Source organism: Podospora bellae-mahoneyi, assembly GCF_035222275.1.
Source record: "Podospora bellae-mahoneyi strain CBS 112042 chromosome 1 map unlocalized CBS112042p_1, whole genome shotgun sequence".
Classification (NCBI taxonomy): Eukaryota; Fungi; Ascomycota; class Sordariomycetes; order Sordariales; family Podosporaceae; genus Podospora; species Podospora bellae-mahoneyi.
This window is the reverse complement of record NW_026946359.1, coordinates 6,809,812-6,834,590: the sequence shown is the minus strand read 5'-3', so window position 1 is coordinate 6,834,590 and position 24,779 is coordinate 6,809,812. Positions and strand designations below refer to the sequence as shown.

At 54.5% G+C, this 24,779-nt stretch overlaps 6 protein-coding genes across 6 annotated transcripts; 3 read left to right on the top strand and 3 right to left on the bottom strand.

Moving 5' to 3' along the window:
* The first annotated feature begins 29 nt into the window (after nucleotides 1-29).
* On the top strand, nucleotides 30-5,916 carry QC761_120140 (uncharacterized protein). The gene is made up of 2 exons (XM_062875296.1): nucleotides 30-491; nucleotides 763-5,916. Exons 1-2 carry the CDS (start codon nucleotides 453-455, stop codon nucleotides 5,527-5,529), a joined length of 4,806 nt encoding a protein of 1,601 aa, XP_062738542.1. The 5' UTR covers nucleotides 30-452; the 3' UTR covers nucleotides 5,530-5,916.
* Nucleotides 5,917-6,885: 969 nt separating this feature from the next.
* On the bottom strand, nucleotides 6,886-8,821 carry QC761_120130 (uncharacterized protein; the record flags this gene model as incomplete). The annotated part of the gene is made up of 3 exons (XM_062875295.1): nucleotides 6,886-8,397; nucleotides 8,455-8,645; nucleotides 8,713-8,821. The coding sequence occupies 3 exons, from the start codon at nucleotides 8,819-8,821 to the stop codon at nucleotides 6,886-6,888; spliced, it is 1,812 nt and encodes a 603-aa protein (XP_062738541.1).
* Nucleotides 8,822-12,451: 3,630 nt separating this feature from the next.
* On the bottom strand, nucleotides 12,452-13,948 carry QC761_120120 (uncharacterized protein; the record flags this gene model as incomplete). The annotated part of the gene is made up of 3 exons (XM_062875294.1): nucleotides 12,452-12,811; nucleotides 12,954-13,497; nucleotides 13,576-13,948. 3 exons carry the CDS (start codon nucleotides 13,946-13,948, stop codon nucleotides 12,631-12,633), a joined length of 1,098 nt encoding a protein of 365 aa, XP_062738540.1. The 3' UTR covers nucleotides 12,452-12,630.
* Nucleotides 13,949-14,810: 862 nt separating this feature from the next.
* MCCC2 (Methylcrotonoyl-CoA carboxylase beta chain, mitochondrial) lies at nucleotides 14,811-23,066 on the bottom strand (the record flags this gene model as incomplete). The annotated part of the gene is given in 6 exon segments (XM_062875293.1): nucleotides 14,811-14,933; nucleotides 14,997-19,276; nucleotides 19,287-20,230; nucleotides 20,347-21,777; nucleotides 21,826-22,819; nucleotides 22,881-23,066. 2 exon segments carry the CDS (start codon nucleotides 16,782-16,784, stop codon nucleotides 14,811-14,813), a joined length of 1,911 nt encoding a protein of 636 aa, XP_062738537.1. The 5' UTR covers nucleotides 16,785-19,276; nucleotides 19,287-20,230; nucleotides 20,347-21,777; nucleotides 21,826-22,819; nucleotides 22,881-23,066.
* QC761_120100 (uncharacterized protein) lies at nucleotides 17,091-18,476 on the top strand (the record flags this gene model as incomplete). The annotated part of the gene is made up of 1 exon (XM_062875292.1): nucleotides 17,091-18,476. One exon carries the CDS (start codon nucleotides 17,091-17,093, stop codon nucleotides 18,474-18,476), a length of 1,386 nt encoding a protein of 461 aa, XP_062738539.1.
* On the top strand, nucleotides 22,135-22,749 carry QC761_120090 (uncharacterized protein; the record flags this gene model as incomplete). The annotated part of the gene is made up of 1 exon (XM_062875291.1): nucleotides 22,135-22,749. The coding sequence occupies one exon, from the start codon at nucleotides 22,135-22,137 to the stop codon at nucleotides 22,747-22,749; it is 615 nt and encodes a 204-aa protein (XP_062738538.1).
* Nucleotides 23,067-24,779: the final 1,713 nt, after the last annotated feature.

Here is a 24,779-nt window from a genome sequence, read left to right as displayed (position 1 = left end):
TTTCCACTCTTTTGAGCAACTGCAGCCCTGGTGGATGTCGCATAACCAACAGAGGCAGATGCCCCAGTAGGGTTGAGGGTTGTGTCCACTCGAGGCTGGACCCATTGCTCGCGAATCGGGATGGCGTGGAGAGCTCTGATTTACAAGAGAGTTAGCGCAAACCACCCCCCCCGGCTTGCTGCCGACCAAGATGACGGGGTTTACATGGACCATACGACACCTAAAACAGCTTGGGGGGAGCTGCGCCTTCCCGTCATCAAAAATCCCGTCCCCGTCTCGGGATCTCTTCCTTAGTTCTCACGCAATCCCACCTTGTCGTCGCAAACACCAACACGCGCGAGTTTGTCTCTCTCTCTCCCGCTCTCTGCCGCCTCCATCGAACCCAGCGATAAGCCTATGACCGTCTCATCGAGGTAGCCTCACAAGCCCGGGCAGGCCTAATATCTGCAAGGATGTTTGGCTCCCGAAGGCATCCTCGGCCGCCCAATCTGGTATGTCGTCATTGTACTTTGTCCCTACCGCGCTGCTTTGACGCACCTGTCCCCGGATGCAATGCCGCCACAGCGACAGAGTCGACTGGCATGGAGTCTCCTACATGGCTCGAGCTTCGCGAAGCATCATGAAGCCGTTGAGGCTGCTTTATTGTTCAGAAAATACCTGTTGTGGGCACCTAGTGGTTCCTGCCAAGAAATTTGATCGAAGCTGGCGCGGTGATATCGCGACGACCAAGAATCCCAAGCTGATATGCCCTTCATCGTGCAGCCCTTGACAGCGGCGACTGTTGATCCAAATGCTGCCACGGCTGCTGCTGCCGTCTTCAAACGCCATGAGTCCAACTCTACATTATCAGCTGCCGCTGCCGCCGCTGCTCTTCGCGCGCGACCCATGACGCCAACACGAGTGGCCGACGTGCAAACAAAACGAACCCTACGCCGCAGCGCATCGGTCGCCTCATCGTCGCGAACGGAATCACCAATAACACAAGGCAGACCGAACCTGCAACGGCGCGGAAGCAGCGGGTCCATGACCGAGCGAACGTTTCGAAGTCCAAGTCCACATCGACCCGGTGGTAGCGGAGGACATCGACAGACGCAATCGCTCAGTCACGACGCCCCTCCCGTCCCAGCCCTCCCAAAAGATATCGGCGCGTCACCACAAACCCAGCATCGCAAATCCAAAAGCCTAGGAATGGGGACCACCCCTGTACGACTTGCGTCTCAGAGACTTGGTTCAGAAGATGCGCCGTCTTGGTTTGGGGCGGCCAAGGTCGGCGACCCTTCCAATATCCGTAGGACGGATCCTGCTATGGCCAGCCCTCCATCAAGCCCACCACAGATCCCACGACAAGAGCAAGAGATGGTGTCTGAGATTGCAAGGCCTGATAGTCAGGCGTCGTCGATAAACTTCTCCTACCCAACGCGAACGAGAGTTGGCTCTCCCCCAGTGTCCCCCACAGAAGCGCCTGCTTCTGTCGGTAGTTCGGCTCGTTTCAGCCTTCCGGCATCTGCTGTGGAGGCCGGGTCGGCTGCGCAGATGTCGCGAACCAGAGAGCAACCGGCCCGTCAAGCACTGGTGGCGAGTCCAAGAACTCGGTCTACCTCGAATCCCGCCCCCGACGAAATTTTGGTTTATGACCCCAACTCGAGACGCATGGTCCCACGATCAGAGCTGCATCCGGCACATCATGAAGCCCCCCAGCAACGCACCGACTCGAAAAGGAAAAAGAGGACATCGCAAAAAGCTGGATCACATCTCGCCGCAGGGACAGTGAGCCGTCTGAAAGGTACAGCGGTCGACAATTCTCCAGCGACCAAGAACCAATCACAGATCACGCCGGCCCCCGTCCAGGAGCGCATCCATGTGCCCCAGCCGTCAGTATACGTGCAAGATCTCGAGGAGCCATCGGTCAAAGCCATCATCAGCTCACCAAGATTGGATGCGAAGAGGCTTGAGCAACATGGCCCTCCACCAATGACCCCATCCAGCCCTCAGGTCAGCAAGGAGGCGACTTGGCAAGGGGTCAGGAGACAGCCTTCGGTCGTTAGGGAGGAAGCGGAGCCCGAAGAGCCAAAGCCAAACCACATCTCAACAAGCTCTTTGACACAGGCCCTAGATTCTGTTCCAACACGGCCAAAAACGGTTTCCACACCGGAATCGAGGGGATCACCTTTCACACAAGTGATGGATGCAGTCCCAACAAGGCAAAAGACGTACCCAAATACTGAGCTCGAGGTCCCCTCTGTCGAAATATCGAAGCCAACCAGTCCAAGCCCCGTACGAGGTGGTCGTTCGCCAGTTGACACGAGACGGGCTCAAGTCGCACATGAACGCAGTCACTCTAATAGCCCTGTTCGACAAGCACACTTTGGGCCGGTCCAGGAAAACTTGACAGTTAAGCACTCGCCTCCTCCTCGGTCGATCTCGCCGCGCAAATCAGCCCTTAAGCACTCGAGCCCCTCGAGAGGCGCGTCGCCTTCGTCGTCCGAGGCATCTGTAAGCGGCAATCATGAGCCACCTGTTGGGCGCAAGAAATCCGTGCGTGTCAGTTTTGACGATGCTAAAGATGCTGTGAGCCCTTCGCCGGACAACCGCGCCACGTCACCGCTCTCCGCCAGTCCTCCAGAGGCCGGCCGTCAGCGATACTTTGGCCTTGTCAAGAAAGACATTCCATCTTTGGATGATGATGAGATTATGAAGCCCCGGCCTGCGTTGCCGAGCTTCGGAAGCATTCGAGAAAGGAAGCCCCGAGATGCACAACCGGAGGAGGATGCGGAACGACCGCTTGTTCGGCCGAACGCGGAGACAACACATGCTTCTACGGGACCTTCAGCGACAGGACTTCTTCCCAGTCCATCACTGGGCTCCAGCAATGACCACGCGCTGGGTGGAATCTTTTCCCAAGAATGTGACGAGGGCCGTACACATACTGCAAATATCTCGAGGCTCAGGGAACCTCTGCCTCCTGTTGTAACTAGCGTCGAGGGCGGTGGGTACATCAGCGACACGGACAGCGACAGCTCTCTGGCTACCACTCAGTCGGAACACGAGCCGGCCGAGGTCTCCAGCCGTGACTTTGCCCCTCGGCAGCCACTTCAGACTCAATTTGAACTGTCGAACGGCTCAGCCAGCCCACAAAGCATCCCTACTGCTGTTCGGCAGGCCTCGGTCAACTCAGCACCGAAGCAAGAAGTTCCACATATAGCTGTCATTCAGCCGACACCACCTGCGATGGCTGAGGATAAGTCACTCAGGGAAGAGCTCTTCGACGTGCCGGGAGGCTTCCCGGAGGATGAGTCCGATCAGTCCGTTCCTCAGCGGCCTGCGCCCGCCATGGTCGAGGTCCCGGAAAGTCGGCCGGCAGTTCAGCCTTCGACGCAAACCATCTCTTCAGCTGTTCACGATACTACTGATTCCGAAAGCAGCATCTATAGCGATGCGTGTGAGGACCTTTCCGATATCGAGGGCAGCGGCTTCTTGTCGCTCGATGCCGTGGTGGAAAGCCCACTCCGACCGGATCCCAGCTCTCGCCAGCATCCGAAAGAGCTACATGCGACCGAAAAGCCCGTCGAGGCAACGCCCAAACTCCAGACCGAGATATCGACAGCCACGACTGCCGTTGAGACCCCACACGCAAGTCCGCCTGCGAGTCCACCCACAGAGAGCCCGCAGGATGAGTGGGAAAAGGTGAAAGCATACTGGCGAAGTCTCAGTGCGGAGAAGCGAGCACAGCTGGAAAAGGAGGCACGAGAAGAGGCCGGGGTCGAGGCCGATCTGGATCAGGTGCCATCTGAACCGAAGCCAAAAAAGAAGAAATCGATTGAGAGAAGGAGTTCAGAGCGCAAGGCGTTGGCCTTGCACATGGCACAGCAGGTGGCAGTCCAGCACCAAAGAGAGCAGGAGAAAGCTGTGACGAATCCCGAGCGCAGTTATATGATCAAGCCTGGGACGAAGTGGACCGAAGAGGAAGCTGCCATCCCGACAACCATGAGGAAGACTCTGCGCAGCGAACCTCAGCAACAGTCTGCTCCTACCCAAGGTCCCCGTCTGCGCAAATCACTGCGATCAAGCAGTGCCGACACCAGGAGGTCTGACACCAGACCCGCGGACATGAGTCCAGCTAGGCACCCAGCACCGAGTGCTGCTGCTGCGGCAAGCTCTGCATCTACTGAGAGCCAGCGACGGGCAGCGGCAAGCCCCCCTGTCACGGCTGTCCCGACAACATTGAAACGCCGCGGCTCTAGTGGTAGTGAAAGCAGCTTCAAGAGGTCGAGGCCGAGAAGCGGGTCGGCCACCGGTTTCCGCATGACCATGAGAGCGACTTCGCCACCTACTGACCTGCCGTCGAAGAGGTTTTCGATGACATCTGTGTCCTCCAAACAAAGTGTGGAAGTTCCAGCTCCGAGCACTCAGATGCGTAGAACATTACGCGACTCGTCTACTGAGGGAAGAAGGAGTCCGAGCGGGATGCGTATGCCAAGTTTTGGAAAGAAGAGTGGTGCCAAAGTTACAAAGAATAAGTCGGGGAACAAGTTTTCCAGTCGCTTCGCCGACTCGAGTGATGAGGACGGAGGGGCCAGTGGCTTCCAAAGTCGGTTTGAAGATTCTAGCGATGAAGACGATATCGCCCCGGCGCCGCTCCCCCCATTGCCAAAGTCTAAGTCGGCCCCTAACGGGGTAGGTGTTGGCCGTGGTTCTGTGGCCAGCACGGCCTTGTTGGAGGAGCTCGAGGAGTCAGAGGAGACACCGGCTGTCAAGGCGAATGGGACAACCAAACCAGCGGTCTCGAGCCCGGGTGGCCAGCCTCCCTTGACGGTGGACACCTCTCTCCGCCGTGTCCGCTCTGGCAAGGGTAGCATCCTTCGCACTTCTCAGACTGCCCCTGCACTGGGAGCTGAGACAGCCTCTCCTGTCTCAGGGGCCGCCCCATCCGCCGATGGCAAACGTGCCGCGACTCGTCGCAGCAGTCTGATGTCTGTCCTCCGCCGCAAGAAGCATGATTCCTCCTCTGGGGGAATCGCCCGCAGCAGCATGGACAGCCCGGCGAGGAGGGACACCAAACTCGAGCGCAACGCCAGCCAGCTCAAGGCTGCCAGAGAGCAGGATGTCTCGCCCACAGTGGAGGAGCCACCCGCTGCCGAGGGCGAGCCGGAGCCTGAACCAGCGGTAGTTCAGACCCCGCCACCGCAAAGAAGCCCCAAACTTCAAAAGAGGATGGGGATCTTCGGACACAGTCACAGTCAGAGTCAGCAGCAGCCTCCGCCGCCCAGGATGCAGATGCCACTGGATGATGACGGGCCAAAGAGACCTTCTACAAGTGGGAATTTGGGCACTCGGACGTTGTCTGGTGGAATCGGGGGTGGAAATCTCGGGACGGGTCTGGTGCAGCATCAGTTGCAGCAGCGGACGGCTTTTTCGACGGGTGCTCCGAGCGTGGACGGGAGTAGCGTCACTGGTACCGCGGATGGGGGCACGCCGAAGAAGAAGAAGAGGTTTAGGGGGCTGAGGAAGATGTTTAGGCTTGATGAGTAGGGTTGTTGATGCCCAGAAGGGAACAAATTGTAGGATATCATCAGGGTTGGGTACTTTTGGATGGAAAAACGGGAACTCTAGGGAAGTAAAGAGAAGGACACGGAAAAAGTATACTTGGCAACGAGTACTTATGAGTATGCATACATACCATTTACTTACCCGCCCGCGCCCCTCCCCCCTTGCGCACACAAGATGGAGAGAAAGAGAGGAGTAATAATGGATAATGACGGGAAGATTTGGGGGGGTTGGAAAGGGGCGATCGATCGTTTAAGCCTGGGAGGCGTGCATAAACTAGTTGGGGAAAGTTGGGTTTGGAGGAGAGCAAACAAAAGTGTTACTATACTATACCCCTTTGCACCGATGGATTCCTAATTCTTTTTTTGGGGGGGGGCGGGTTTCCTGGTGATAATAATATATTGTTTCATATCATCAATGGTTGTGGCGTGCCTCCTGATCCAGCGACCCTGATCTGTAGTTGACTTCACAAACAGGAGATGGCTGTCAAAGTTGGGGTGGTACGGTGGTAGTTGGGGTAAAATGCAAGAAAAAGGGGGAAGAAAAAGGGGTTAAGGAAACTCGATGTAACGCTTTGAGGATGGGCAGCTGGGCAAAATAGGGCAGGTAAATGGTAAGTCAAGCCAGAATAGAAACAACCCCCCCTCCCCCCTTCCCTTCCCTGGTGAAAAGTCTATTCATGATTGCGCTTCAAGTCCATGATCATAATCATCATCATCATCATCATCATCATCATCATCATCGTCGTCGTCATCATCATTATGCACACGCTCGATCCTGGTTCTCTTGATGGCAGCAGATAAGACAAGCCTTATTTCTGAGCAGGTTCGTGTCCCGGAATATATGTATGTATTCGTACCCAAGGAAAGAAGAGGGAACTTTGAGGGTTGTCAACATGCACAAATGTAATCATCAACACATGCTCCTCCCCTTACCACCGACCGACAACACACATAAGGGTACTCAAGTGTCAAAAAGCAAAAACAGACTTCATTAAAACTGTGGGCCCCCTTCCACCTCTCTCGTTTACCAAAACTACGACAACGGGGTATCTCTGACCTGCCCTTGTGCCTTGACCAAACCAAACTTACCAAACAAACCAGACCAAAACCATATCATCTCGTTGTGCCTACCACCCAACCACCAGGCCCCCCAAAAAAACCCCCAGTCACATAACAATACCAAAAATCCCAATCAATAACAATACCAAAAACCCCATAACCCGCTCACCAAACCTAAACCCCAGGATAATCGATCCAGCTATAAATACAATGTGGTTTACCCACCAGTGACATGTACACAACTCGCTCTCCCTCAATCATTAAACCCCGGTGATAGAAATTAGACTTTACTATTAAAATTTCCCCTCTTCAACTTCTCCTTCTCCTTCTCCAACAACAAATGCAACTGGCTCTTGGACCTCCCATACGGAATCGGCGGCGCCGGATTCGGTGGCGTGGGCGTGAAGCACGGCTGCAGAACCCGGTTCGTCGTGAAACCTCTCGAAAAATCCATCACCTTATCCGGAATATCCCTCGCTTCCGGCTCCCGAGGTCCAAACGCCACCGGCTCTGAATCAAACCGTGCTGTTGCTATTGCAGGAGTAGTAGTCGCTGCCGCACTCGTAACACCCGTCGGCAGGGCCATGAGGGTGAGTCGGTTGTCCGTATTGTTGGAGCGAGAACGGACGATTTTTGGTGCTGTGGCTGTGCTGCTGGATCCTCGGATGGGGCTGGTGGTGGTGGTGCTGGTTACGAATCCCGCCATCATGGGGGCAGATCGCTGGAGGCCGAAACTGGGGCGTTGAGCTCGGTCTTGGACCAAACCCCCAGGGATTCGAGGTTGGGGCCGGGGTTCTGGAAATTGGGCGTCGAGGTCCCAGGTTGATCGTCGTTGGAAAGGGGGGGCCATGTATGTCGGTGGCCTCATTGCTGCCGCGAGAAGTGCTCGGCCTTCTGTTGCTGGAAGAGGACGATTATGCCGACCATCTGCCTGATTAGGGGGTGGGTGTACGTTCTGCGCAGTGGTCACTGGTTGATCTATTGGGGCTTTGGCTGGCCGTTTCCCAGCTGACTTTGCACTGATGGGGGGAACAACCCCTTGGCTTTCCGTTGATGAAGATATTATGGCCGAATCTTGGTGGCCGACTCCTTCTTGTCCTTTGGACTTTTGCGCCACCATCTGCTTCACCAGCGCCGCGGTGGCCGGGCTGACGACGCGCGTTCCTGTGCCCCCTGAGCTTTGGGAGCTCTGTCTCCTCGACATGACTGGACGCCTCTTCGATGCTGCTGTGCTGGCAACAATCCGTCTCCCTGTCGGCGGCGCAGCTCTCTCGGGCTTGGCTGGTGAGATTGGCGGTGGACGGACGTCGGTTCCACCGGCAACCGTCACGGCCGAAGGGACATTCTTTCGCTTTGGTGATGGTTTTGGCGGGGGAGGCATCTCTGTGACACGAGGTGAAGGCTTCGGCGGCGGCGGCATGTCGACTGCAGTAGGAGTTTGCGCTTCATCAACAACTGCCACCGCCCTGTTCTTCTTGGCGACCGGCTCGCCCGGAGGCGAGGACGGGAGCTGCTGTGGCGCAACTGGCTCGGTCAAAGGGGTAATGATACGCTCTTGAAAAGCAGACGGGTCCACGAATCGAGCTGTTGGCTTTGGTTTTGATCCAGAAGGCCCTCTATTCTTCTTCTTCAAGATCGGGTGGGCTGGGGGTGGCCTCGAAGACGACGGCGTCGGTAGCTTCATTCCGCCAACAGGGGCTGATTTCTGCTGGTCCGAGTTTTGATTGGGCTGCCCCTGCCGTGAGGCTGCTTTTGCGTCTCCCCTGCCATTATTACGTGCATCGCTGTGGCCCTGTCCAATTTATCAGTTTTTCTGTCAACGACCGCAGCAATGCAAAAGGCGGCCTACCGATGGCCCTTCGTATCTGTTTCTAACAGATCGTAGAGGGACGAATGTCGGGCCACGGGAGATCTCTTCGAACAGTTTGGCAATCGTTGACCCGCTGAGATATCGTCTGTCACTTCCCCAAACGTGCCACCAAAAGTGTTCCAATCTGTACGCGGTTGGGTCAACAAGCTTTCGTGAGGTTGTTGTATAGACTAGAGATGTGCGTGTTAGTCAAGAGTGTTTGGCACCGGTTTCCAAGGGCGTCGTCGGCTCAAATACCATTCCAATATTGCCATAGCTTCTCTGGAGGAACGATGGGATAGCTCGCCACCTCCTTGTATATCTCGCGCGTGTTTTCGACAATGCCCTTGGGCAGCAACATAGCCATGGCCTCCATTGTTGCGAAAAGCGAAGGGAGTAGTTGACGGTAGGTGAAGCCGGGTCAAACAGACATCTCCAGCAGGTCTGAGAAGGCAAGCTGGTTGATAAACAGCAGCCAAAACCTGAGAGCAAACGCCGGCGGGATGGCCGGAGCAAGATAGATCAGGGCGAGGACCTAGAGAAAAGATAAGCGTCAGTTGAGACAAGGACGGGCGACATGAGCTCTGGCATCTGGGCCATGACGGACAAGTGACAGGGGGCGGTGATGATGTGACAAAAGTTGGGATATAAGTCTCTGGCGCGCATCCTGTGGAGGGAGGGCTAACCCCGGACGTATTACCTACAGCTTCAAGCAGCTTGGCAAAGGCCTCCCTGGTTCGACACGACACACCTCACTGGCGCCTTTGAGCGACCAGGCCTGAAGGGGTCGGTGGCTGGCCGGTCGGAAGTGCGAGCGTCGTTTGTGTCTCGGGGAAACGGCTGGGAGTTGGAAATCCAGGGCCATGAACCAGAAGCAAGAAGCCCCCCCCTCCCCCCGACGCGCTGATTTGCTTCTTCTCTTTCCGCAAAATCCTCACGTACCGTTCACAAACGAGAGTACGGTCCGTTGCTGAGAGTAGATCCTTGCCCGTCCCGTAGTTGCTCTCAGCTCGTGCGCTCTCTCTTCGGGGCCGGAGGACACCACGAGGCGGCAAGAAACGAACCGTCTGATGTCCAGTCGAGTGAGGAGAGCAGAGTAGGTCCAGGTGCTCCATGAGCGTTGGGATGGGACGACGAAGGTTGAGCACGAGGGCTGCCCGGCGAACAGCCAACGAGCAAAAACACGGAAACGCTTATTGCAGTGGCAATGCCAGTGAGACGCAAACCAATTCCATCACTGGCGCCAGCATCTGGAACCAAACCTGAGCCAGCCAAGCACGGGACACCCAGCGGGAAGGCGCTCGAATTTTCAGTATCAAAAAAAGAAATGGAAAAAGAAGTTGGGGTGAGTCTGGGGGCATCCGGAAGGAAGGGAGGGGAAGAAATCCCCAGGGAGGCACTGGAAGGTGCCAACTGAACAGGGGCTAGAGCTGCAGCAGAAGGGGGCCGGGCAGCGCATGTCAGGCACTGGACACGCCCCCCAAAGCCAAGCACAAGCCCTGGAAGCTCCCGGCTCGCACCGAAGGCTAGGCACCAAGCCGGGGACGAGCTGGGGATTGGCAAGCAAAAATGCCATTTGACATTTTCCATCCAAACCCATTGCGGGGGTGCTCTCGAAGGAAGTCTGATATCACCGACACCGCGGAAGCCGGCCAGTTCCAAATCAAGCAGGTGCTGCATGAGAACCATGCAGGCCATGAGAACCCCAGAGCCGAGACAGAGAGAGGAGAAGAAGGAACCTCGCGCGCTCGCTCTCACTCTCACGCTGTCGTTTCACCGCCTCGCCTGCGGGCAGCAAAGGCAACAGGAAGTCCAGCCCGGCTCGAACACCCTTGCACTTGTCGTCGGGCATCAGACCTTGAACCTTGCGCTGGGCGTGGGGTTTGCTTTTCGGATACTGTCCGGGGGAGGAGATAACCACCACACCTCATATCTTCACCTATCACCACTTATCACCGCCCCAGAAACCACCACGGGAACTGCTCCAGTTTCGGTCACCGGTGGGCAAAGATTACGCACTCGTGGGGAAACAAGCACACCTGGCGACGGCACACGTGGGATTTTGAGTGTTACTTGAACAGCCAGCCCGTTCTCGCACAGGGTCTATCGTCTCCTCGGAGGCCCTCCTTCACTCGGCCTGCCGCCTGTGGTCCGCGGTTGACCTCGTCTGCCCGTGCGACTCAGCTCTCGGGCGGATCTGCGTGCGGTTGCCCGCCTCATGGCCCCCGTTACGAGCTCAGCTGGAGCCTCCGATGGTTACGCATAAGGAGAGTGTGAGCCGCTCCGCTGATGGCTGCGGTGGACCAAGACCTCGGAATGCCCAACGACCTTTCCACAACATCAGCGCCATACGCTGCCCATATCGCCCCCCCACGCTCAACCCCCCTCGCCCGTGGTTGGATGGCGTAGCGGGGAGACCAACCTCGTCACGGCCTTCTCCCTTTTCAGTGACGAGATCGCCATCACGTTTCTTTTCCGCCGTGGTTCGGAGGAACTGAGAAACAAAGTGACGTCTGAGGCCGGCTTGCTCACCAACGATAACCAAGCAAGGGATAACGCGACAGCCATCCGAGAATTCTGTTCCCGCTGGTCCATGACTCCTCCCACTGTCACACAGTGGTACAAACTCGGCTAATTTCCAGGCCTCCCCTGTGACAAGCACAGCGCGTTTTGGTTGCCCACTTGAACCCCGGATTATATCACGACAGGGGGGGTTTCAAAAGGTTCCCAGCTTTCCCCAGACCGCATCATCTGTTCCGCGACCCAGTGGTGGCCCTTCCAGCCTCCTCTGAGGAGGAAAACACACTTCACCGCTTTTGTACCATGCGGAGGAGGGCTATTTTTTGCCGCCGTCCCATTCCCAATGTTTGAACAAAACACAGCCCTACCCGCACCAGCGCGTTGCAAAGACAGAAGAAAAGACCACCCCTTGCTCCTCTCCTGCAATGAGCTCGGTTTGCAGTACGTAAAGAACCGCTTGGACGGTGACGGGTCTAGCCAGCTAATGCGGCCGGCCGGCCAACATCTGACCATGAAGTGCCTTTTTCTCTCTTTCCCCTCTTTTATTCCTGTGAACAGTCTTCTCGTCAAACCCCTGGTCCGGGATCTTCTGGTCTGCCCAGCTTTTGCGGGGAACCAGTCTTGTGATGGGACATGACCTTGATCCATTGGTTCATTGCGCCATGGCGAGCTCGAGAGTAATTTCTTTTTCATTTCCTCTCTCGGAGAGGAAGGAGGCGAAGGAGTGTTCATATTCTTTGGCCGAGGCTGTGTTTGTGAGCGTCTCGATGTGTTTGTTGTGCCTTTTGTGTGCCATGGAACCCAGAATGCCACAAGGTGACACACAGGAGATCAGATGATCAAGCTTTGTTTCTTCTCTGGTTTTTGGGGTAAAGGGAACACCGCATTGGTGTTGGTACGTACCTCTTTTGCCAAAACTATTACGTGTCAGTTGATCTCCCTACAGTTGGGCACCACCCTAACACTACCCCTGCAACAAGTGCGGTCGCCCTTGATACATCCAAAAGAGTTGTTCACATCGCATATCAGCTCGTCTGATAGTGCATGTCAAGGGATGTACGTTTGTGCACATTGGATGCTGCAGTCAAGACTTGATCACCAACCACCCAGACTGCCGCCCACCATGCCGAACCGAACCGATGCATATGACCTGTCAGAACCGGCCCGGTTTTGGGTGAGGAGCGTGTGATGGCGTCTTGCTTTCGGCTCTAAGAGATTTTGGATTCCATTCGTGCGTCAAGACTGCATTATCAAAGGACTTTTCATGTCTCAAAGCAGTATTTTCTCCCGAGAAAAAAAGAAAAAAAAAAAGAAGAAGAAAAGGTAAAGATGCGGTGAGGGTGTTGAGGGTGTCGAGGGTGTTGGGGGTTATGGAGATGCCCACCTCACTTTCTAATTGACTTGCTCGTCACCTATGTAGCTTGAGGTCCATCCTGGGGAGTCGGACGGATTGTATTCAATAGTCCATCTCTCACGAATATGTCTTTCATGAAGAAAGTAGTACACAAATGAGTGAACTTGGTTAAATCCAATGTGGCTGCATACTTCTATGCTCGCTCTTTTAAAAACGTCCCCTGTTCTATCTCATGTCATGGCATGATACTACATCCCCATTTCTCTGACACAAATTCAACCACTCCATGGATGATGAACCTTTCAAGTGCAGGTATACCCCCCATCAACCCTCAAATCCGCCCCCGTAACATAGCTGCTCGCATCTGACAGCAGAAACGTCACCGGGCCCATCAAGTCCTCGGGCTTGCCCATCTTTCCCTGCGGAATCAAGCTCGTCCACTTTTCCTTCAAATCCGGGTTATCATCGAGAATCTTTTGAGTCCTATATTGTTCATCCCTGTTAGCAATCCAGACTTTCCATCCCCATCATCCACCGAAATATCAAGAGAGGGAAAAGAAGAAAAAAAGAAGAAAAAAAAAAGGAAAAAAAAAAGGAGAAAAAAGGGAAAGAAAAAGAAACTCACAAAGCAGTCAGCATATACCCCGGACTAATCACATTCACCCTCACCCCATACTTGGCCCACTCCACCGCCAGACTGCTCGCCATATGCCTCACGGCCGCCTTTGCCGCATTATACGGCGCCTGCGGCTGCGGCACATTGACAATCGCTCCAGACATGCTCCCAATAAAAACCATGCTCCCTTTTGCCCCCCTCTCGATCAAATGTTTCGCCACCTCGGTAGCGAACAGCCAAGTCCCGTCCACATTCACCCCCCACAGCTTCCGGACCCTATCAAAAGGGTAGGAAACCGCCTCAAAGTTCTCGGTGAACCCGGCCGAGGTGACAAGGCCATCGATCTTGCCGTGGGCAGAAATGATCTCTTGAATGCAGGCCTGGACCGAGGAGGGGTCCGAGACGTCGGCGTAGTGGGCTGTGATGGTGGGGATTTGGTCTGAAGAGGGGCTGTCCCGCTTGAAAGTCTCGAGGATGAGGGAGGCTTGCTTGGTGGCTTCTTCCTTGTTGAGGTCGACGATGGCGAGCGAGGCGCCGCTTACGACCATCCCTTCTGTTTTCCCTGTCAGTATCAGACAATGTGGGGGGGGGAAGCGGGGATCTGAAAAAAGAAAAAGAAAAAAGAACATACGACCCATCACTAACCCAAGGCCTCTCGCACCACCGGTCACGACACCTACTTTGCCCTGGAGGGAAAAGGTAGGCAGTGTAGGGACACCTCCATGGCCGATCCCTTTGACGAGATTGTCCGTTGGGGGGAGTTGGGTGGAGGCTGGGCCGGGGTAGGAAACTTGGATGGTGTGGTCTGTTCGGGCGTATTGGCCTTCTTTTCCGGAGGTTCCTTCTTCGTCTCTTAGTGGTGTTCTGGGGGGGGAGCTGAAGAACCGGACTGGGCAGGATGATGTTGGTGATGTCTGTTTTGGTGTTGTCTGGTGGTGTAAATGCTGGCGTGTGGAGACGAGGGCTTGGCGGAGTGTCCTCCGCACTCCGGACTGGAGGGACATGGGTGTGTTTTGGTCTGGCACTGTTGATGCTTTCTCGAAGTATGGCGATGTCAAGACCTTTTGGTTTCTCGATGCTTCAATGGTATTTATCTCTGCTGATATCCCTTGTCGTGTTTCCTGTCCAGTTCAGATATCCCCAAGCGGGGTAGCTTGGTTTATACCACTCCTGCCCGCAGCCCCCCACCATTCTGAGGTGGTATCTGACAGGGAATCGACAAGGCTGGAAGCGCCTCCATGTGGGGAAGTAGGGGTAGCTTTTCCTACCGCCAGTCCCGCACTTGAGGGCTAGATCAGAGATCGGTGCTGTCGATAACGCATCTGGATCTTTTCAAGCCCACATTTTCCTGTGAGAATGGTGCGCTTGGAGGAATTCTCGCCTTTCGGTGACGGCGTTCGGGTTTGAAACACGGCCAACAGAACTGTTGCGTGGCAGATCGACAAGTGCCCAGATGGGTCGATTGCAAAGCTGTTCAATCACGCGGATGACAGCCTCTTCGACTAGACATTTGCCCCTGAAATAGGGGTTGGTCGGATGGGGGGTGAGGGGTGAGGGGTGAGGGGAAGGGCTGATATGCAAACTGTCAAAACACCATGGTGACGCCGTATCCACAAGCAGTACGAGACGAAGCACAGACATATCATTTATGAGGGTTTAGTGGCCAGGGCAGATGGATAGGAGTCCAAGGATGGCAAGCAAGAGTGTTGACGATGCAACCGACTTTGAAGCAGATGGGCAAAGTAGGTAGTAATGAATTGGGTTATCTCGGTTTGTGAAAACTTCTTCACTTTATATCACCAAAACACATGCTTGCTCCCCTACGCCCGCTCCTCAAGCATCTCCATGATTTTACCTGGCGAGCATTTACATTCTGAAAACACCAAACTTCGTAGCACCAGCCTGGACATCGTTCCTGCCTCCCATCGCGGCGTTCAGTCCCAGGCCTAGGTATCTCCTGGTATGCTGTGGTGGAATGACACCGTCATCCTGGACCCCCAATGTTAGCACTCCGTGACTCAGGACCTCGATGATCGTGAACAAAATACTCACCCACAACCTCGCACTCGAGAAAACACTATCACTCTCTTTCTCGATCCTGTCCTTCAACCCCTCATCCACCCCCTTCCCAACCGTCTCCATCACCTTGGCGAGCTGCTCACCACCCATCACGCCCACCCTCGCATTCGGCCACATCCACAAGAACCTCGGCGAGTACGCCCGCCCGCACATGCCATAGTTGCCCGCACCATAACTACCTCCCACCACCACCGTAAACTTGGGCACATCCGCGCACGCCACCGCCGTGACCAGCTTCGCGCCGTTCTTCGCAATCCCCTCCCTCTCCGCATCCTTACCAACCATGAACCCACTGATGTTCTGCAAAAACACCAGCGGGATCCCCCTCTGAGAGCACAACTCAATGAAATGCGCCCCCTTCAGCGACGAACTGCTGAACAGAATCCCGTTATTGGCCACAATGCCAACCTTGTGCCCGTAAATCTCGGCGAAGCCCGTCACCAGCGTGGTCCCAAAGTCCCTCTTGAACTCGCTAAACTTGCTGCCGTCCACAATCCGTGCAATAACCTCATGGATCGGCAGTGGCTTTCTGAGGTTGGTGCTCGCAATCCCCAGCAGCTCCTCCGGATCATACACCGGCTCCTCATACGTCTTCACCAGTGCGGTCTTCTTGGGCCAGTTGAGGTTACTCACGCACCTCCTCGCCAGCACAACAGCATGGGCATCATCCACCGCCAAGTAATCCGTCACACCACTCACGCTACTATGCATCTTTCCCCCCCCCAGCTCCTCCGGGCTCACCACCTCCCCCGTTGCCGCCTTGACCAACGGCGGCCCCGCAAGAAAGATGTGACCCTGCTCCTGCACAATGATACTCTCGTCACTCATGGCCGGTACATACGCCCCTCCCGCAGTGCAAGGCCCCATCACCACGGCAATCTGTGGAACCCCCGCAGCGGACATCCTCGCCTGGTTGTAGAAGATCCGTCCGAAATGCTCCCTGTCCGGGAACACATCCGACTGGTGCGGCAGGTTCGCTCCTCCAGAATCAACAAGGTATATGCACGGGAGGTTGTTCTCCTTTGCCACCTCCTGCGCACGAAGATGCTTTTTGACCGTGATAGGGTAGTATGTCCCTCCCTTGACGGTGCTGTCGTTGGCAACGATTACGCACTCCACTCCCTCAACAACACCCACTCCGGTGATGATACCGCCGCACGGCACCTCGGCCTCGGGGTAGAGCTCGTGACCGGCCAGGGGGGAAAGTTCAAGAAAGGTGCTGCCCGGGTCGATCAAAGCCGTGATCCTGTCGCGGGGGAGCATCTTCTTTCTGGCGAGGTGCTTTTCCTTTGCCTTTGCGGGACCGCCCTGGTGAGCTTTGCGGGTGAGGGAGTCGAGGCGGGACATGGCGGCAGACATGAGCTTGGTGTTTTCGAGGTATTCGGGGGAGGAGGGGTCGACGGCGGTGGGGATGACGGAGATGGAGGAGGATTGGTGGGGGGTGGTGAAGGTTGCTACCGTCCTGCTGCAGCACCGTGGTGTTCCTGGTGACGAGGGATGGGGGGTTGGACGGAGAAGGCGAGGGCGCCGGCATTGGCGACTCAATTGTCGCGATATTTGGGGGAGCATGCTTGCGACGGAGATGCGATGACGTTGGAGATGGTGGGATAGAGCTGTTGCGCAAAAGGAACAGCCACTGAAGCAGAACAGGTGCAGAAGATGGGTGAGAATTGGCGTAGGGGATCGAGAGCAAAGCGAAACAGACACGCGGCTCAGCGGTTTACCGCGGCCCTGGGCAGACACGGAGCCCACGATCAGCATCACTGACGTCCGTCGACTTGTGAACCCCCCCTCGAAACCAAGTCGTTCCTGGAAGGTGGGCTTACCACAACAGGCCGGGCCGGCTTAGGCCGTGGAAAGCCGAGCTCAATCGCACTCCAGCACTTGCTATCAGCCGCTGCCCGCATGCCTGCCGGGGTGTTGCGCGGCCTTGGCATTTACATGGCCGTGTAAGCCAGGGAGAAGTCAGCCGGGAACTACAGTCTTCGTTTACTTTTTTCTTCCTCGTCTTGCTGTCGCACATACTCGTCGTCGTTGGCTCTGAATCTCCTGAACCCCATCACAACAATGGCAACTCCTTCCACGTCCCGCGCGCTGTTGCGCACAGCACCCCCCCGAGCCATCCTCTCAGTTCCCCGCCGCCAGTTTGGCCGTCTCTCCAAAGCCAACCTCGGTTGCCCCTCCTTAACAAGCTCCCCAAGACCGCTCTCAACCCCCTTACCAACATCCTCATACCTCCTCCAAACCACCCGCCACTATGCCTCCTCCAAACATCCCGAGGGCTTCACCCCCCCAACCCCCGCCGACCTCTCCGAACTCCGCACCACGGTGCAAGAATTTGTCCGCCGCTCTCTCCCCGAAACCCTCGCGTCCGAAACCGACAAGTCCAACCAGTTCCCCCCCGACATGTGGCTCAAGCTGGGAGAGGCCGGTCTGCTAGGTATAACCGCCGATCCTGCCGTCGGCGGCCTAGGCCTGGGTTACCAAGCCCACTGCATCGTCATGGAGGAGCTCTCCCGCGCTTCGGGGTCCATCGCCCTCTCCTACGCCGCCCACTCCCAGCTGTGCGTCAACCAGCTTCAGCTTAATGGCTCAAGGGAACAAAAAGAAAAGTTCTTGCCTGATCTGATTGCGGGGACAAAGGTTGGCGCCCTGGCCATGAGTGAGAGCGGGTCGGGCAGTGATGTTGTTTCTATGCGGACGAGGGCTAAGGAGGTGGACGGGGGTTACGTCCTCAACGGAAGCAAAATGTGGATCACCAATGGCCCAGACGCAGACATAGTTATTGTCTACGCCAAGACTGTGCCTGATGGGGGATCAAAGGGCATCACGGCATTCATCGTCGAAACGGACAAGGCAGAGGGCTTCGAGTGCCTGAGGAAGCTGGACAAGATGGGTATGAGGGGTTCCAACACGGGAGAGCTCGTGTTTGAGAATGTCTTCGTCCCCAAGGAGAACGTTCTGGGCAAAGTCAACGGCGGGGTTAGGGTTCTGATGGAGGGACTGGACCTCGAGAGATTGGTTCTTTCTGCTGGACCACTGGGCTTGATGCAGGCCGCTTTGGACGTTGCGCTGCCCTATGCCCACGGCCGCAAGCAGTTCGGCACGCCTATCGCCCAGTTCCAGTTTATGCAAGGGAAGCTGGCCGACATGTACACCAAGCTCCAGGCCTCGAGGGCGTACACCTATGCCACGGCCAAGGCGGTTGACGAGCAGGCCGATATCCGCACCCAGGACTGCGCGGGTGCCATCCTCTATGCCGCGGAAAGGGCGACCGAGTGCGCGCTGGATGCGATCCAAATCCTGGGCGGAATGGGCTACACGGAGGAGATGCCCGCTTCGAGAATCTTGCGGGATGCGAAGCTGTATGAGATTGGAGCGGGAACATCCGAGGTCAGGCGGATGGTGATCGGACGCGCCTTCAACAAGGAGTATGCCCATCTGGCCAACTAGAGCGCTGCCCGATAGCTGCCTTGGATGGTGACAGGAAGTTTGGCAAGGGCGAGCCGTCCCGTCTCCCGTGAGAACAGAGGGTGCCCGAGTTGACGCCCAGCACGACATTCCTAACCTATCCTTCAACCGGATCACGCCGTGTATGTCCGCGGAAAGAAATAAAACATTACAATACCCCACCTGATTGGACAAACCATCTATATCATGTCCCATGGGCATCTTTTCCGCGTATTTGTGGCTTCTCGCCAGGATGTATGAGCCTGTCTCCCCGTTCGTGTCTCTTCCTTCCCTTTCCCCGGATAAGGATGCCACCTTGAGGTCATGCAGACACGGACCGGGTCTTGCCCAATGAGTGCGGTGTAAAACAGCGAGAGACGGATCAAGACAAATGATTGAAGAAAACATTATACCACTGGCACGCTCTTTTGGCCGCGGACTTGGACTGAACCCCCACTCTTCAAACTGTGATGGACTTGCAGCACCATATCGTCGAGAAGTCGGCTGATGGGAAAGAGCCGCAGGAGCAGGGAAGGGACCCGGAAGTTCATGTGGTGGTAGTTGTAACAGGCCGATCTGTACCTTACCGGATTTCTCCCCCTTCCAAAAAGTATGATGAAAATATGGTGTCAGCGGCGTCACTTGAATGCAGAAGCATCCTTAGATGTTGATTCGCGGGTAACCTTCCCTTTGATAGTATTCGTGCAGTTTGTTTTTCTTCGTTCCCGTTTGTTGCTGTCGGTTTGGCCGTCGTGTGACGATGGCTTTTGTGTTCATGTGTGTGTGTGTGTGTGTGTGTGTGTGTGTGTGTATGTGTGTATGTGTGTGCTCGGCAATCAATAGCGGCGCCTCCCGAAACCGGTCTGGCAGAGTTGCGGTCCATCTAGAGGCGAGAAGCGAACGAAGGCAACCTCGGTGAAGAAAACTTGCAGGTTTTGGTGCTGCCAGGCGCAGGGGCGCGGCAAGGAAGTGACTGGATGACTGCATGGTTCAGCCGCTGTACGGTACGTACGTACATACACGGCCATGATGATAGTCCATGATGGAACTCTGGAATTTCTCCCTCGAGAACTTGTCTTCTCGTTTGATCTTTTCCCATGTTGCTTCGTGAGGACCTAACAGTTGCCCCACGTGGGGGGCAGGGTGGTACTGCTTCCGCCCCAGCTTTCCGATCCTTGCCATCGATCGTGATCGCTTCGGCCGTGAGTGAGGGGAAGTGGAGTGTGCGAAGAAAGCTGGCACTTGCTGTAGTCAACAGCGGCTCGGGGCGAACCCAGAGAGAGAGAGACAGAGAGGCTCGGCAGGGAAATCCCCGTGATGGTGGAGGTAGACAGGGGCACACCTACATGGTTGATTACCGAGAAGCTGTCCTACACATCCTGCAACGGCAGAAATATTTGACGATGCTCTGATAGACAACCAAGGCGTGCTCAAGCCTCGACGACATGAAGAGGAGTGCAGCCCATATTCAGGCTGTCCTACCACCAGGACCACAGTTTGGCTTGAGCGCAGCTATTTCTGACTGGCCGCTGGGGTAGCGCAAGAATGAGAAAACGGCAGAAAGAGGGGTAGCGTGAAAAGTGGTGGTGTCCGGCACTATTTTCGAGACAAGAGGGCGCCGGTAATGTTTTCAGATCGATCATGGCTTCAAGAAAAGTCTGACACTTGGTCAAAAGTCCCAAGAGCAGTTACAGTTTCCGAGTCGAATCGTCTGGCTTGCACATCTTCGGAAGTTATGCAGCGCGATATATGTCTATCTAGTTTGTGAGCAGTCTTGGCATTAGCCTGATAGCGCAGCATCTAAGAATCGGTGTCTGGATTGCCCTGGCGAGGACGAGTGGGGAGGAAGTGGACAAGTGCTGAGGAAGGGTACCTTGTCTCGAACCATGGCTCGTAATGGTTGTCCTACTCAACCCAAAACATGGCCATCAAGTCCATCGCCAGGGGCGGAGGCTTTGGTCTTGGCTTTCGGGCATCTCTTCTGAGTGGCAGTGACATATGCGGGCTCCGCCAACGGGTTACCCTACGACGATGATATCGTACCACACTCCTGTCGCTTTAGGCAAGATAGTGAAAATCGTTGCCAGATCACTTGAATAAACCAGATCATTGGAAGTCGTGTATGGTCTGATTTGAAATACACAGCCATGCCATTGGTGTGTGAACTCAAGAGATCGCTGCAGCTTTCTAGAAACTATGTCACACGTCAGTAAGTACCGAAACTCCAGTCAGTTGCAGCGTTAAGCCTGCGTGACATCCACCATGTGGCACAACATCTCGATGCGGATGGGTACAAATGCCGCCCAGTGAAGCGGTTACAAGGCATCAGACGCGAAGTGGCACAAAGTGAACATCGCACGGTTAGCCGATTCCAAAATCCCTGGATTGTGCGACCATAGTCTACCACACCATAGAAGAGCCTCTCATGTCGAGACAAAGACACATGTGGTGGTGTCGAATAGGCCGCAGAAAACGGCAACAGTCGCGGAGGGGTGATGGAGGTCCGAAGGAAGGGCCACCGGGGCCTCTCGAGGTTGGGTGTCAAGAAGGTTCTGACGGGCATACCCCGCAGAGGACATTGCGGGGGAGGGGTGGGACTCTCTCAAATCGTTGCCAGGCGTTCAGAAAAGGTATCCTGACCCGATGATAAGTTTGTTATGACAGCCTTGGACCGAAGCAAGGGCGTCTGTTGGAGGGTGGGCATGAGAGACATGCAGACGGACAGTCCGGCAGGTTTGCCAGAGAGGGCATCGCAAGGCTTGTGATGGATGTCCCTTCGTGGGTGATCTGACTTGTCGTAAAAAGCCCGAGCTTGGCCAAAGTCTGGTACCGCCAGTAAGGTAGCAGCCGCATGATCAGGATCCTCACCGGTGTGCCGGGGTGTTTGACGCTGATCGTTGAAACTTGTTGGTATATATCATGGCGACGCGTGAGTGGGGTGATGGTTCCGACGAGGGCATCGTGAGGGAGCGACATGGTTGGTTCCGCTATGGCGCCCACTATAGCTTTCGAGGCATGAGGGCGGGTCTGGAACCCCTGGTGCAGCGACGCTTCTGCACCGGAAGACGCTGTCATGGTATTCCGGATCCAATGGCTCAAGTCCCTGAAATTCCATATCGAGTTCGATGCCGCCCAGTCGGCCACCACCATCACGTTGCATCCGAGAGGTTGTGCTTCTGCCGGGGTGTGTCTCTGGGTCGCAGTCGGCGGCGGTCAGGGCTGGCGTGAGAGTACATGTATATGCCCAATGTGAACTTCCATCCCTTGCTCACCAATACCGTCATCATGCGGGGTTTCATTGCTGCTGCAGTCTGTAAGTCTTTGAAGTACCTCTCATGTCTTTGGTGCTCACCGGTCGGATGTCACTCCCGTCCTTTTTGGGCCACAGGCAGATTCGCAGGTTGGTGTGCTTGGGAATCCGTCCCATCCCTTCCGGATTCATGCCGACTGCCGGCCTCAGAGCAGCAAAATGATAAGATATAAGTCTCAGCAGCCCGCCGTGGGAAATCCGCCCATCGACACGAGAAGACCACCTCTCAGATAGAATTGGCACCTTCAAGATAACCTTTCCAAATCATCTTGGGCTTTCGAGACCTCTTCTTGGTTTGAACCACCCCTTCAGCAACCAGCTCGACCTTACCCACACACCAGCACCATCATAATGGCTCGCCAGGGTGATGAGCAGTTGGATATGGACCAGATTGACATGAGCATGACGTTTAGTCCGGCGCACGAGGTTGGAATATCCTGCGGCACCGTAACAATCGACCCTGGGAGAGCGAAGGTCCTCATCATCTGGAACAACCGCCTTCAGATCCATCAACTCCCGAAAGGCAGAAGGAACATTGAAGAGCACTGGTTCGACACAGCCCTCAGGGAGACGCACGAGGAGACCGGGTTTACGGCTACGCCTTTGGCACTCAAGGTTCCCACGAGAGCCCAACTGCCGAAAAGGGCCCTCCCCAACAAGGGCAAGGGCTACAAGAAGCCAGAGATTCTTTGGGACCACGTTAGCAGGGAGTTCATCGGGACATGCTCCTACCCCGATCCTCAGTCCAAGTCACCATCCTTCAAGACGGTGTACTACTGGGCAGCCACATGTGACTCCACCTCGACACCCGATAAGGACACGCAGGATGAGGGAGAGAACCTGGTGCCAAAATGGATCGACCTGGTTGATATCGAGAAGTTTCTTCGATTCGGGGCTGAGGTTGCCGTGGTGAAGAAGGCGGTGGCGGACATGAAGCGGTCCGGCCATAAGATTGGCGAACAGTGAATGGTTTCACGGTATCAGCTTTCCTACGGTTCACAGCCGGCAAACAACTGTTGTGTGAGGGTTGGGATATCTGTTTCAGGCCAGGAGTTAGCAGAGATCGTGGCTGCAGAGCACGTGTGGAGGTTGCTTCCAAGAGCTTCGAGTATTCACACAGATGATGATGATGAGGATTGATGATGACAAGATATTGAAGTACTGCAAAAAGTCCGAGAACAGGAGGGGGGCAGTCTGCGTTAGCTTTGCCATCATATTTGGCTCTTTTCATAGTGGCAGTCTTTCTCAATGTTACACATCGTATGAGTTGATCTCGTCGTGTCTTCGCCGGGTGCATGTGAGTAAGCAAGGAGAATGGAACCCCCGACCAATAAAAAGTCCACTAAACATCGTCGGGAATAGAGTGTCCACGACAGTGGGGCACTGCTTGGAGCTCACCCGCTGCACTTGATTGGCCAGTGGCCTTTGGCAACTGTTGGGCGGGGAAGGAACTGTGACATCACGGTGGGATGGTTCACTGTGTCGCATCCACGAATCTTCTTTCTACCGAAGGTCCAGAAAAAGATTTGGGATACTTCCAATTTCCCGAGTTTCTCCCGCCTAGTCTCAAATATCAAACCTCTTTCTTTATCTTAGAGCCAAGTACGGAGTAGCGCGCTACGCGCTCCATCTACCAATAATAACGCAAAGATCTAAAACTATGCTACGGTTTTTATCTAACATTACCCAAAAATAGCTTTTTTATAATATTTATACTAAATATTCTAATACTATTTATTTTGAAATAATTATTATTGAAAGCTATGATCTATATACAAGCCTAAAGCCCAATGCACTTACAGTGTGTAGTGCAGCAAAAATAGCTCATACAATATCTATAGCTCACTACTAAGTGTATTGGGGCTACAGTACAACGGTAGTGTAATGTAGCCTGCGACCTCATTTTAGTTACTGCTGGTTTGGGGTGCGGCCAGAGGCCTGAGGGTATGAGTAAGGAAGTGGGGCTCTCTGAGGATTCGGGGGTTCAGGGGTCATGTATATAAGCGGTCTGCTTCGGACATTCTATTTTAAACAGATCATCGACTTCTATTCCTTCGTATTTTTGCGCTTTGCATGCATGTAGGCAGTTCTGGCCCTCTGATCAGGCCAATCCGGTGCTTACTGTGTGGCCTGCGAGCCCACAGAGTCTTTTGTTTGTCCTACGTGAAGTGCGGCCTGCGAGCGAACCACTGTCACGCAGGTGTGTTCATTCAGAGCCCTGTTGAGGGTATATTTGTGGTTTTGTGGTTGTTTTGTGTGTTTTCTCACCATTTCACTGCACGCATGCAAATCGCAAAAATACGAAGAAATAAAAGTCGATAATCTGTTTAAAATAGAAGGTCCGAAGCAGACCGCTTACATATATAACCCCTGAACCCCCGAATCCTCAGAGAGCCGTACTTCCTTACTTATATCCTCAGGCCTATAGCCGCACCCCAAACCAATAATAAAGTTAAAGTAAGTATATAATATATAACGAACCCCTATATAGAACTTCTAAAAGGGATACTAGCTAAAGCTAACTTCTAATAATTAGTTCGGTATAGCTAAAAAAGTATTTAATAAAATATCTTAATATAATTATGAAATACCGTAAATATAACTATAAAATTATATATTACAGAACTACTTATCTACACCAGCTAGTGAAATGGTGAGAAAACATATAAAAACAACCACAACACCACAAATGTGTCCCAAACTGGGTTCTGAATGAACACTCCTGCGTAATAGTAGCTCGCTCGCAGGCCGCACTTTACGTAGGACAAAGAAAAGACTCTGTGGGCTCGCAGGCTACACAATAAACACCGGATTGGCCTAATTAGAGGGCCAGAACTGTTTACACGTATATAAAGCGTAAAAATACGAAGAAATAAAAGTCGATAATCTATTTAAAATAAAATATCTAAAGTAAACTATTTATATATATAACCCCTAAACCCCCGAATCCTTAGAGAGCCCTACTTCCTTATTTATACCTTTAGGCCTATAACCGC